This window comes from Rhincodon typus, chromosome 31 (genome assembly GCF_021869965.1).
Source record: "Rhincodon typus isolate 14 chromosome 31, sRhiTyp1.1, whole genome shotgun sequence".
Taxonomy (NCBI): Eukaryota; Metazoa; Chordata; class Chondrichthyes; order Orectolobiformes; family Rhincodontidae; genus Rhincodon; species Rhincodon typus.
Genome location: NC_063362.1, coordinates 2,520,900 through 2,533,859, shown reverse-complemented (window position 1 = coordinate 2,533,859; position 12,960 = coordinate 2,520,900). Strand labels below are relative to the sequence as shown.

The following is a 12,960-nucleotide window of genomic DNA, read 5'->3' as shown; positions in this document are numbered from 1 at the left end:
TAAACCATACCATTTACATATAATATAAATATTTAGAAACATTCAGTAAATTAAAATTCCATTAATCCCCAAAATAACCTTTACAATACTCACACAGAAGGAATTCTTTTCTCTTTTATATCTATATGGCTTAATTTACCTGTAGCTTCAAGTCACGACTTAAGAATGAGGCAGCCTCTTCCCAGTCATCATACAATTAAGCTTAGACTATCTCAGCTTAAAATAAGCCCTTCACTACTTTAACGAGGTCAAAAATCACATGACACCAGGTTATAGTCCAACAGGTTTATTTGAAAACATTAGCTTTCGAAGCTCTGCTTCTTCCTCAGGTGTAGTGTGGACAGGAAGTATACCAACACAGAATTTATAAGCAGAATGGTAACAAACCTAAAAATGACTTGCTGACTGCCTCCTGTTGAATCTTTAATCAGTTAGAGAAAGGAGACGCAGGTTTCTATTGATTAAAATGCAAATCCCAGAACTTCTTTCAAGTCATTGTCCTGAGATAATTAAAGGTTTTATCTGTGTACAAGAGGTGACATCTCAGGTCAGACAACACACTTTAGGTGTGTGGCCTTATTTCGAATCTATCTGGTGTTTTATCCGGCAGTCAAGCTGGTTTTGTTTTTTTGAGCAAAATAGAATTGTATCTGCAAATACACAAACATCTTGGATGAAATAATTCACCCCATAGATTTAAACGTATGTGCACATCTATGCGTGCACGTGTGTGCCTGTGGTGTGTGTGTGAGTGTGTGAGAGAGAGAGAGAGAGTGTGTGAATGTGAGGGAGTATATGTGTGTGTGCGGGAGAGAGTGTGTGTGCCAGAGGGTCTGTGTGAGTGTGCAAGTGTGTGCCTTCAAACAATTGCCAAACCTTAAACAGACCATTGTTTGCAGCAAACTACTCAACTTTAGGACAACATCAACCACAACACCATACAACCCTGCCGTGGCAACCTCTGCAAGACGTGACAGATCTTCGACATGGATACTACCATCACATGTGGGAAAAACATCTAAGAGACATGCATGGCAGATACTCGTGTGACTAGCCAGCATTGTTTATCTCATATGCTGCAGGCAAGAATACCCCGCGGCATTGGTATATTGGCAAGACCATGCAGACGCTACGACAACGGATGAATGGACACAATGCAACAATTGCCAGACAGGGATGTTCCCTCCCAGTGGGGGAGCACTTCAGTGGTCATGGACATTCGGCCTCAGATCTTTGGGTAAGCGACTTCCAAGGTGGATACAACGCAAAATCACTAAGCAGAGGCTGATAGCCAAGTTCTGTACCCATGAAGATAGCCTCAATCGTGATCTTGGGTACTTGTTGCGCCACAGGTGACTCACACACACACACGCGCACACACACACTCTCTCGCACACGCGCGCACACACACACACTCTGTCTCACACACACACCCTCTCTCTCACACAAACACACTCTCTCTCACACCCTCTCTCATGCTTGCACACACTCTCACACACACACACCCTCTCTAACACGTGCACACACACACACACACTCTCTCTCTCTGTCTCACACACACTCCCTCTCTCACACACAGACACGCACACACAAATACACACACCATATACACACACTCTCTCTCTATCTCTCTCACACACATACACATATACAGACACAAACACTCTCTCTCTCTCTCAGACAGCACCAGGTTATAGTCCAACAGGTTTATTTGAAGTTACAAATTTCGGAGTCTCGCTCCTTCTGCACACCGGCACCTCCACATCATCTCTCTCTCTTTCTCTCTCACTCACTCACTCTCTCTCTCTCACACACATACACACACACACACACAAATACATTCTCTCGCTCTCTCTTTCTCTCTCACACACACACATGCACATACAACTAAATTTATGGGGTGAATTACTTCATCCAAGATGTTTGTGTATTTGCAGATACAATTCTATTTTGTTCAAAAAAATGAAACCAGCTTGACTGCAGGTTAAAACACCAGATAGATTCTAAATAAGGCCACACACCTAAAGTGCATTGTCTGACCTGAGATGTCATGTCTTGTATATACTGATAAAACCTTTAATTATCTCAGGGCAATGACTTGAAAGAAATTTTGGGATTTGCATTTTAATCAATAGAAACCTGCATCTTCTTTCTGACTGATTAAAGATTCAACAGGAGGCAGTCAGCGTCATTTTTAGGTTTGTTACCTTTCTGCTTATAAATTCTGTGTTGGTATATTTCCTCTTCCACACTGTACCTGAGGAAGGAGCAGAGCTCTGAAAACTAATGTTTTCAAATAAACCTGTCGGACTATAGCCTTGTCCAACCCAGTCCAACACCAGCACCTCCACATCATGGCATTTTAACCAAAATGGCTTGTCTGGAGCTTTTAAACTAAACTCCTTACATTAAGGTAGCCTATTTCTTAACAGTCCTGAACTATCTCCCTTTCTCAGAAGCAACTGTTTTATACATCCAGCTTCAGCTAAGATTTCTACAAACTCTTAAACTGAAACTAAAATACTTTTTCCAAGCTGTGGGTGCTTCCCCATGCCCAAAAAATTCCTGAATTTTCCAACTGAAAACCTAAGGCACTATATTGCTTATTTTGTTCACTGTAAACTCCCAATGTAAACAAATTCCCATGAGCCTTCACAAACTGTCTGTCTCAGGCAGCTTTTTTAAAATGAATCACCATGGCTTCAGAACCACTTAGAAGTTAATCATCAAACCCCCTTCAGACACATAGACTGTGCCCATATGCCACTGGCTCAAATCGAAACTCTAAAGTAAATGATATTAAAATATACACAAATTACCTTACATCACAGTTAGATAATGTTTACAATTATCATAAAATCAGAAAATCATAAAAACACAGTGGAGGCCACTTGACCCATGTGTCTGTGCTCGTCTTCTGAAAAAACACATCACTTGGTGCCACTCCATCATCATTTCCTCATAGACCTGCAATTTCTTTCCTTTTCAGATAAGGATCTAACCTCTTTCTTGCTAACATTACAATCTGTTTTGGGATAGGATAACATTTGTGTACTACTTAACAGTAAATTTGCAAACTTTAATTTGGCCTCTCAATATTAACATTATAAAATGTTGCTAGGTAATTTTAATCATTTTTCAAACAGATAGATCTTATAAAACAGGGTAGTGCATATGAAAGGTTCTATTCTTTAATCCCAAAACACATGGTTACCCAACATGAGACTTTATGAGGCAGCTATCATTGTTTGCACCGAAAATTATTTCCTGGACTTCAGTGATTTATTACCTTAGGAGCAAATGCTAATTTATTGCATTATAGGCAGGTAAGAGGGGATAAAATGATGAGAATGTGGAATTTGCCATCACAGAAACTCATTGAGACAAATGGATTTAAGGAGAAGCAAGATACACACATGACAGTGAAGGGAACAAAGGGTTATAATGATAGGTTTACGTGAGGAAAGATAGGAGGAGTCTCGAGTGGAGTATAAATGCAGTACAGATTGAAACCCACGCAGACACGGGGAGAATGTGCAATCTCCACACAAACAAGTGCTCAAGGCTGGAACTGAACCTGAGTCCCTGGTACTGTGAGGCAGCAGTGCTAACCACTGAGCCACCATGCTGCCCGGTATGTAGGGGTTGTCGTAAAGACATTGAGAGGTGCCTAAAATTAATGACCTCAATATTGAGTCCCAAAAGCTGTGTCTGGAGCCTTGGACAGTAAGGAGGGAGGAAGTAAACAAGGAACAATGGATATTGTTAGCCTCCATAATAATTCCAGTTAGTACTGTATTAGTTCTGCCACTCTCATCCTAAGTTGTTGTTTCTGCCGATCTTGACAGGAATTTCTTTGGGGAAACTTTGGGGATTCCTTGGCTTGTTAAAAAGCATTCCTTCCTCTGACACTAAATGACTTAAATAAATGGTGACACATTAGCAAATAATGAAGTAAAACACATTGAATTGTCATCTTGCATGTCAGATTGTGAATACCAATCAACTCTTCAAGAGAAATTAAAGAAAATATTTAAAGAAATTTTAAAAAGAGTTTCAATTTTCCAATTCGGCTGGGCAGGAATCCCACTGTTTTTAGAGATACTCATTGATTCTGACTATGTTTCTGGCTCCACAGTCACCAGCACACTGGAAAATCTAGCTGGAAAATGAAGAATACCAGAAGTAAAGCAATAGAGTGCCTTGGTTTCTGTCCTATTGTTGATATGTTGTTACTATGAAGAGGATACTTTAAACAGCAAACATCAAGGCAACAGATATACAGCAATGGGTAGGATAAGCTGTGTAACTGGATAACTTCATTAATATTGGGGAATATACATAGGTAGAAATTAAAAATAATTTGTTAGGGAACAAGGAAACAGAGAAGTGACAAAATAATACGTGGCAAGAGTTGGTCAGCAAATGTGTATCTGGGAAGATCTGACATTTTCAGAAAGCCATCTAAATAACAACTAATCTGAAAATATAATTTGTAATTGTCTGCTATAAGGTTACAACAGTTTGGTTTTACAAAATAAGTTGCAACTAACAGTTGTGTTCATTGTTTTCATGTAAAGCATTTGAGGTTTTGATGGTAATTAATGCGAGTGCTGGTTTTATAACTTTGGCCTTGAGCCACAAGTGGAGTGGCCCAGTTTGGGCATAATGGTTTATCTTTCATATGAGGCTCCCCGTCAAGACATAAGGTGGAGGGGAAGGGGAAGAGAGGTTTGGAGAGAGATGCAGCATAGTTAATCATGGAGCAATACTCCTATCTAGATCAATTCTAGATCACCAGTGACAATGGAATTGGAAAACAGAGCCTGAGATGTTTTCCATTGATTGACATTTTCTGTTGACATTTTCTGTTCTGCTACAACAATGAAAGTCAAGAATGCATTGATGTACGAATAGTTAAAAACTTGGCATTTCTCAGTGTTCCATTCATTATTCTTACCTTGCCAACTTTGATCTCATTGTGAAGCTGTTGATCAAGATCAAAAAAACCTGGAAATTCAAAGAAATACAACGACATAAACAAATGGATGTGTAATTAGTAAATAGAATTCAATTTATATATATGTGAGGCGTGGCATTTTGATAAGAAGACCATTTACAGCTTTTTTAAAAAAATCATTCACGGGATGGGGAGGCTGTCACTGGCTCGGCCACCATCTTCTCTGAGGCATCCTTCTTACCCCATGGAAGATGGCAACGAGCTGCCTTCTTGAACCACTGCAGTCCATTTGGTGTAGGTAAGGGAGAGTTTTCCAGGATTTTGACCCAGCAACAGTGAAGGGACGGCAATATATTTCCAAGTCAGGATGGTGAGTGGCTTGGAGAGGAATTTGTAGGTGGTGGTGTTTTAATGTACCTGCTCTCCTTGTTCTTCGAGGTGGTAGAGATCCTGGGTTTGGAGTCTTGGTTACTTTTTGCACTGCACCTTTTCGATGGTATACATTGCTGCCACTGCGCATTGGCAGTGGTAGAAATGAATGTTGAAAGTGCTGGATGAGTGCTTGAATAGTGAGACTGAAATGGGACTAAAGAGTGAAGGAATTTGGGAATATAAATATGCAAATCAGTGTGCTTGAAAAGACTGTCATTGTTCCATATTTCTACCAAAATCAAAATAAAAATGTGTTATGATTTTGGATTTATTTGCTAATCACCACATGATACTGTATTACCCCTTGTTTGCTGTTTGCTGTTTCTTTAGTGATTATTTTTTCTTGCTGATGGCGACCCTGTGCTCGAATTATTGTGATTGAGGCAAGGCTGGGCAGGCACGTAGTGGGCATGGCACCCATTAAAGTTTAAGTGACCCCTCCCATCTTCAAAGACCTGCTGGTTCAGCCACGTGAGATTGTTTCACTGGAGCGTTGGAAGTTGGGAAGTGACCTTATAGAAGTTTATAAAATCATGAGGGCTATATATAGGGTTAATGGTAGTTGTCTTTTCCCTAGGATGGGGGATTTCAAGAGTAGGGGAAAAATGTTTAAGGTGAGAGGAGAGAGATTTTAGAAAGACATGAGGGGCAATTTTTTTACATAGAGGGTGGTTTGCATATGGAATGAACTTCCTCAGGAAGTGGTAGATGCGGGTACAATTACAACATTTAAAAGACATTTGGATAAGTACATGAATAGGAAAGGTTTACAGGGCTAGGGGCTAGGAGCAGGCAGGTGGGACTAGTTTAGTTTGGGATTATGTTCAGCATTGACAGGTTGGACCAGAGGTTCTGCATCCATGCGGTATGACTCTAATAATATCCTGTGGAAAAACTGGGCATTCTGCCTTTCCAGGAATTTTGGCAGAAGTATAATTTCTTGAATTTAATGTACCAAAGTTAGAAACATGCTGCTGTTCTAGAATTCATGAAGGATACCATCAGAACAGCTAGTATTTGTACAGTAACATTTAATCTGATAAAACCTCTTGAGGCACTTCACAGAAGCATTCTAAACTAAAATGTCACCAAACCACATAGGGAGAACTTCCATCAGTCGACCAAATACTTGTTTAAAGTGTTAGGGACGTCATTAAAGAGGAAAATAAGGAAGTAAAATGCAGAGTTGTTGAGGGGGAATTTCTGAGTTCGGGGTCCAGGCAGCTGAAGATGTGACCACCAATGTTGATGCACTTAACATCAGTGATGGAATCAGAAGGGAACCAATAGCTCAGAGGCTGGACAAGATTACAGTGATGGGAGGAGTGAAGTCATGGAGAACTTTGAACACAAAAATGAGGTTTTAAAATTCTGGCTGTGCCTAAGTGCGAGCATGTGTAGGTCATGAGTGCTGGAGTGAGGTTGAACAGGATTTAGTACAAGTTAGGATGCTGTCAGCAGAGTTTTGGATGACTTCAAATTTATGGAGGGTAGAATGTGGGAGTCCAATCAGGAATGCATTGGAATAGTCAAATCTACAGGTAACAAAGGAATGGATAAGGGCTTCAGCAGCAAAAATGCTCAGCAAGGGCTTAGTCGGGTGATATTATAGAGGTGAAAATATGACTGCAAGTTCATATATATATATATATCACTAATCTTGTGCACAGCAAAGTTGAATTTCAGACAATTGCCAGGGACAGGGATGGAGTCTGTGGCCTGTGTGTAAAGCTTGCAGCCAAAGATTGTAGTGTCTTTTCTTCCCAATATTTAATTGGAGGAAAGTTTCAATCATTTCGCTGGTCTTTAAATTCAACTTCTGAACTTAGTATGTTACCTTCTGAAGATGGAACAATCAATTCAGTGATCTAGAAAAACAATAAAGTAAAATGAAATGACATGCTCTATAATGACAGCTAGCCTAAATATTCATTTCACTCATTCATATCTGCTCTGCCCTAGTACAGGTCCTTGCTCATGGCCTGTTGACGCACATCATGAGCAGTTTTGATAGTGGTGGTATGACATTGCCTTCCATCAGTAGGAGGCAGGCTTCAAATCTGTCTCAGCCTAAATATAAATGATTCCAATTCATGAGCCCTGACTTTAACTCAGGGCAGTATTCAGACTCTTGAGGGTTGATGTGAATGGCAAATTTCCCCTAATAGTACCTGTGTACAATAAGCAATTCTAATGCCAGGGCCTTTTTTTAAAAATAGTTGATGGACTAACCATTCAATTACCTTAGGATTGCTCAATTTCTGGGTGGCCTCCCAAGACCCATTTAAGGTGGGAATAGCTGCTTAAAATAGGCTGCATTTGGTGCTTTTGCACTTCACTGTTACACAGCTGCACACTACATTCAGGTAGAGTGTGTTGGCATACCTTGTTCCATCCACTAACAAATCAAATTTGGGCACTATTCAAGACCTTCGTCTCTCTCAAAAAAACTGCCACATTCCTTTTAGATGCACCTTCTGTCATCAAACAACTATTTCCTCCCCACATTGTATCCTTCAATCCACATTATTTCTGTACTATTAAAAGTCCAATCCCGATTTGAACATAGCATAGAACATAGAACAGTACAGCACAGTACAGGCCCTTCAGCCCACGATGTTGTGCCGACCTATTATCCTACTAAGATCAAACTAGCCTACATACCCTACATTTTACTATACTCCATGTGTCTATCCAAGAGTCGCCTAAAAGTCTCTAAAGTATCTGACTCCACCACCACTGCTGGCAACGCATTCCACACACCCACCATAAGAATTTTCTATTTTCATGTGTTCATAACAATATGAGTGAATGAGTTAAAATAATCCCCACCATGACTCTGTACACGTAATACCATGATGGTTTACTTAAAAGAAATTTGATACTATCTGAGTATGCTTACCTCTCCAGTAAACGATTGTTTTGGAACGGATTTCAGAAACTGGAAATATGTGCTCAGTGCTCCACGATTGATCAGAGTGATAGTCCGAGTAATTGTTTCACCAATAGTATGGCATCCAAAGTCAATAATGTGCTTATCTACAACAAGCTGCAGGAACCAACATAAAGTTGTAACTCATGTTTGAACAGAACTTTCTACAGTATATACAAGTTCGATCTTTCTAATTAACTATAGACTTTAGATTCAATTGTAAACACTCAGCCTATGCAGAAAGTTTGAAGCAATTTGAAAAACCAGCACATATACAATTTTCTCATTGGCTTTTTTTCTTCCCCTTCTGAAGACCTCACCCCTCCTGCAATGTTAATCTAGAAATATTGGTTGGTGACAGTGACATATGTAAGAGTATTTGACACATTTGTAAGAAATAGGTTTCATTTTACATTAACAGCAAAACCAACTTGATTTTAAATAGATTTATGGTGTCTATTAAACAGCAGAGAAATATATGAAATCAATAATGACTTGATTAGTAATACTGTAAATAATAAAATCTAGATGATATTCTACTGGTCCTAGCAGATATTTATTCTTGTAAATACTGGCAGGCCATTTGTCTATTGTTCTCATCAGTCAGTCAATGACCAAAGCCAACATCCACAACAAATAATGATCAGGACCTGATCTTTCCTATTCTGAGTCTCGGGACATTGTAAGCAATTTAAATTATACTGCTGCCTGGCTGGCTGAAAAGAAGGAACTCAACATGGGAACCAATACCAGGATTTAACCTGGAGCACTTTTAATCTAAGATTTAGAAGTATAAGAATTTCATTTAACTATCTAAAAACAAAGAAAAAATCAGATTTAACACCTTTAAAATAAAGTAAATTCAGAACAAAAGATTCCTTCAAACTAATTGTGACAATGTTTTGAATTATATTCCTATGAATGACTGAGCTCTAAAGCATGATTAATTCTTTTCCCTGGTCTTGGGAATCATAAAATATCTGAAAAAATCCTAAAACATCATGTAATGTTCAGTGTGGGATGAAGCTGCACTGTTGAGAGGAACTATTTTTCAGGTGAAATGTTAAACCAACTTCCTTTTTATCAAAAAAGGCAAAAAAAAAACAGGAATGCAAAATCTGAACAGTTCTGAAGAACAGCCACATTGTTCTAGACTTGGTGACTGTCTCTTTCTCCACAGACGTTACTAGACCTGCTGAATTTCTGCAGCACTTCCTGTTTTATTTCATTTTTATCAACCCTTCACTCTGCTGGAATTTGAGCCCTGGGCCAGTTCATTAAGTTGAACTAAACTATTGGCATAAGCTCAAAATTTTTGATTTCTACTTTCCTTTTCTCTTAGATTACAATTGGGAAGAAATAAATAAGGAATATGCCTCTGAAGAAGTTAGACTCTTGATATGAGTCTACTGATAGCGGTCAAGAAATGGTCATGACATGACCTGTTGAGGTCTTCGTAGTTTAATAACTAAGAATATCAATACCCAGTTTGTTTTTTCACTTTTAAAATCATCAAATCAACAAGATATCAGTGGATGTTCCTGACAGCATCATTGAGGCAGACATCTACAACTCTGCCTTGGCAGGCTTGGAGCCTCTGTCTTTGACCTTGTCTATTAAATACTTCGAATCTAAACTACATGGTTTCTGCGGATAGAATTTGGTAGGAGGATGTATTACATTAGCCCAGCTACTGTAATGAAATGGAGGAGAATTAATTTTGTCCTTACACATTTAATATCAAATAGTAAATATAACCATGACAAAGATGCACAGATATCAGGTCAAGACTTACATCACATTTTTTAGTTGTACATTTAAGTGGAACAGCAAAGGAACCAATATGAGTCCGAAACATTATTTCTCCTTCAAAATCTTTATTAACCTGAGTACAGACAGAAAAATAATTCTACTGGATTTATGCACGAAATATCAAATTCTTTTCTTCAAAAATGGCTATTCAAAAATGATAATATTTCATTCTTCTTATAAATTTATTTAAATGTTTTAAATGTTTTGCTGTAAAAATTTTCTACTTGTAGTTTTCTTTGCATCATCTGACATGTTTCTGTACATTATCAGCTGTATGTCACTCCTAATTGGAGAATGTTAATCTTTGCCTTCTTGACTCTCAGCCTTTCAACATCTTGCTAAGTATCTTTCATATTTTGCTTCCCTCCTACTGTATGACCCCCCTATGTTTCATATCCCTTTCTTGGTGCCAATTTTCACCAGGACAACATCAAATACACATGTTTTACATTAATAGTGTCCTGGAGTATTCTGCCTGATCCCTCACAGATTTCAGCTCCCAGGATGAGGACATCATGATGAAGAAAATTACATTTCAAAACTCACCTAGCAGGGTTCAGGCAGGGAAGTGAGATAGACTTATAAAATTAAGCTAATTTTTAACTTAGTTTTTTAGGAAATGAGAAAGTATTGGGATTAGTTGAGTTGATCATTTATCAGTACGTTTTCAGCAGCCTGAATAATCTCTTCCTGTGCCCTAACTATTCTATGTTTCAAATGGGTCTGGGCTCACATTGGCCCTTTATTCATGATTTTTCCCTGAGCACTAGATTTCCAGAGACAGTAGCAAGCAAGTCCCCAGAATTTCAGTGTCTTAATAAGGGTGTGCTATGTAAGGCGAACTGTTAAATGGAAACACCTTAATTGAAACCTCATTAAGTGTTTAGCCAGGAAGAGTTGAAAAATTCCATGACAATACTTAAAGATGACCAAGGAATTCGTCTATTGTGGTGGTCAATAATAATCTCTCAACCAGTAAAAAACAAAACATCAGCAACTGACTTGTCTTATTCATTATTTTGTGTGACATTATTGCACACAAACTCACTGCAGCCTTCACTATGTAACAAAATCACAAATAATCTGTTGCTGTGAGGAGCTTTTGAACATTTTAAGGGTGAACAAGTCAGAATATAAATGCAAGTTCTTTTTTGCCGGTATTCATTTCTGTTTTCAAATTAATTTTGATGCATTTTTCGGTCACATGTGAAAACAAAAATGGAAAAATATGGAAATGATACTGCTTATTCCTTTTACAAAAGCAATGAAGAAAAAGAATGTGTCATTTATACTTCAGTAATTCAGGTGGAAGGAAAATCAGGTGGGTCTATTACCAGCCTGCAATCTTCCAACCAGATTTTCACTCACCCAGGTGATTCTTAACATAAGGAGGTTAAAGCAAAAATCTACCCTAGCCTGGGCAGGAATGTTTGTGGTTCAAGAAGAGAGAAGTTAGCTAATTAATGTGGATTTAAACTAATCAACAATCACAATTCATTATTATTGTAAAAGCAATTATAAAAACTATTCAAAGCTCTGCACAGCTCATTGTTACAAAGCAATGCCAGAAATACATCACAAAACAAAAACAGAGTGCTGGGGAAACACAGCATTTGTAGACAGTAAAACAGAATGAATGTTTCACGACCAGTGACACCTCATAAAAACTGGACTGTTGAATTGAAATGTGTTGTGACTGGAACCAAGTAGACCTGGTTGGCTACAAGGTTCTTGATTGAGGTTGTTAACCTGGGCCAATCAGGAAAGCCTTGACTGATCGATATATTCAGGAGATTAGTATCTCCTCAACTGAGGACTGACTCTAAGCTGACTGATCACAGCCGTACTGTGCACTATAAATAAACGGTGACTTGATGATGGGAACTGGCCTCTGTACAGTTATTTCAAAATGTTAACTTTGTTTTTCTCTCTACAGATGCCACTAGACTTGCTGAGTTTTTCCAGCACTTTCTACTTTTGTTTTCGACTTCCACCATTTGCAATTCTTTGATTTTATTTTATGCTGGAAATAGATTCTTAACCTACATGGTTATTTCCATGTCTTTTAGTACTTTTCACTAACCTGCTTGATACGTTTTTTGATATAATTTGTTTTGTTATATTCTAATGTATGTAGCTAAATGACTCTGTATTTTTCAATAGTAGATACATTTGAAGGTTACCGAGATCAATGCCTGAAATGGGTGGCTGTCTAATTAGGGAAAGCTTGAATTTCAAAGAGTAAGAGACAACTTGATTGAAACATATAAGATTCTGACGAGTCTTGGCAACATGGATATGGGAAGGATATTTGCCCTTTTGAAGGTATTAAAAAAAAAGGCCACTCATTTAAGACACAGAATTTTTCTCTCACACAAGGTCTTGAATCTTCTGAAATTTCTTCCTCAAAATGAGGTGGAAGCAGTCTTTGAATATTGCTAAAGCAGTAGTTGATAGATTGTTGATAAACAAGGGGCTAAAGGTTATTGGGAGTAAGTGCGAATGTGGACTAATCAGATCAGAAGTATTCTCGTTGATGGAGCAGGCTAAAGGGCCGAGTGGTCTAATCCTGCTTCAAATTCATACATTCACATATATGTTTGTATTTTCTCTCCCAAAATGAGATCAGAAATGGGGGAAGGGAAGGGGGTTCTGAAATAAATAGGGAGAGAGGGGGAGGCGGATAGAAGATGGATAGAGGAGAAGATAGGTGGAGAGGAGACAGACAGGTCAAAGAGGCGGGGTGGAGCCAGTAAAAGCGAGTGTAGGTGGGGAGTTAGGGAGGAGATAGGTCAGTCCAGGGAGGACGGACAGGTCAAGGGGG

The 12,960-nt window shown here is 38.6% G+C and overlaps 1 protein-coding gene across 1 annotated transcript in view; it reads right to left on the bottom strand.

Annotated features, from left to right (window-relative positions):
- cfap74 (cilia and flagella associated protein 74) overlaps positions 1-12,960 on the bottom strand; it is a 170,049-nt gene that overhangs the window by 80,675 nt on the left and 76,414 nt on the right. The window contains exons 16-19 of the mRNA XM_048615184.1: positions 10,120-10,209; positions 8,295-8,441; positions 7,230-7,260; positions 4,961-5,010 (exon numbers count right to left, since the gene is read on the bottom strand). Coding sequence (XP_048471141.1) covers positions 4,961-5,010; positions 7,230-7,260; positions 8,295-8,441; positions 10,120-10,209 — 318 coding nt within the window. The remainder of the gene's footprint in view (positions 1-4,960; positions 5,011-7,229; positions 7,261-8,294; positions 8,442-10,119; positions 10,210-12,960) is intronic.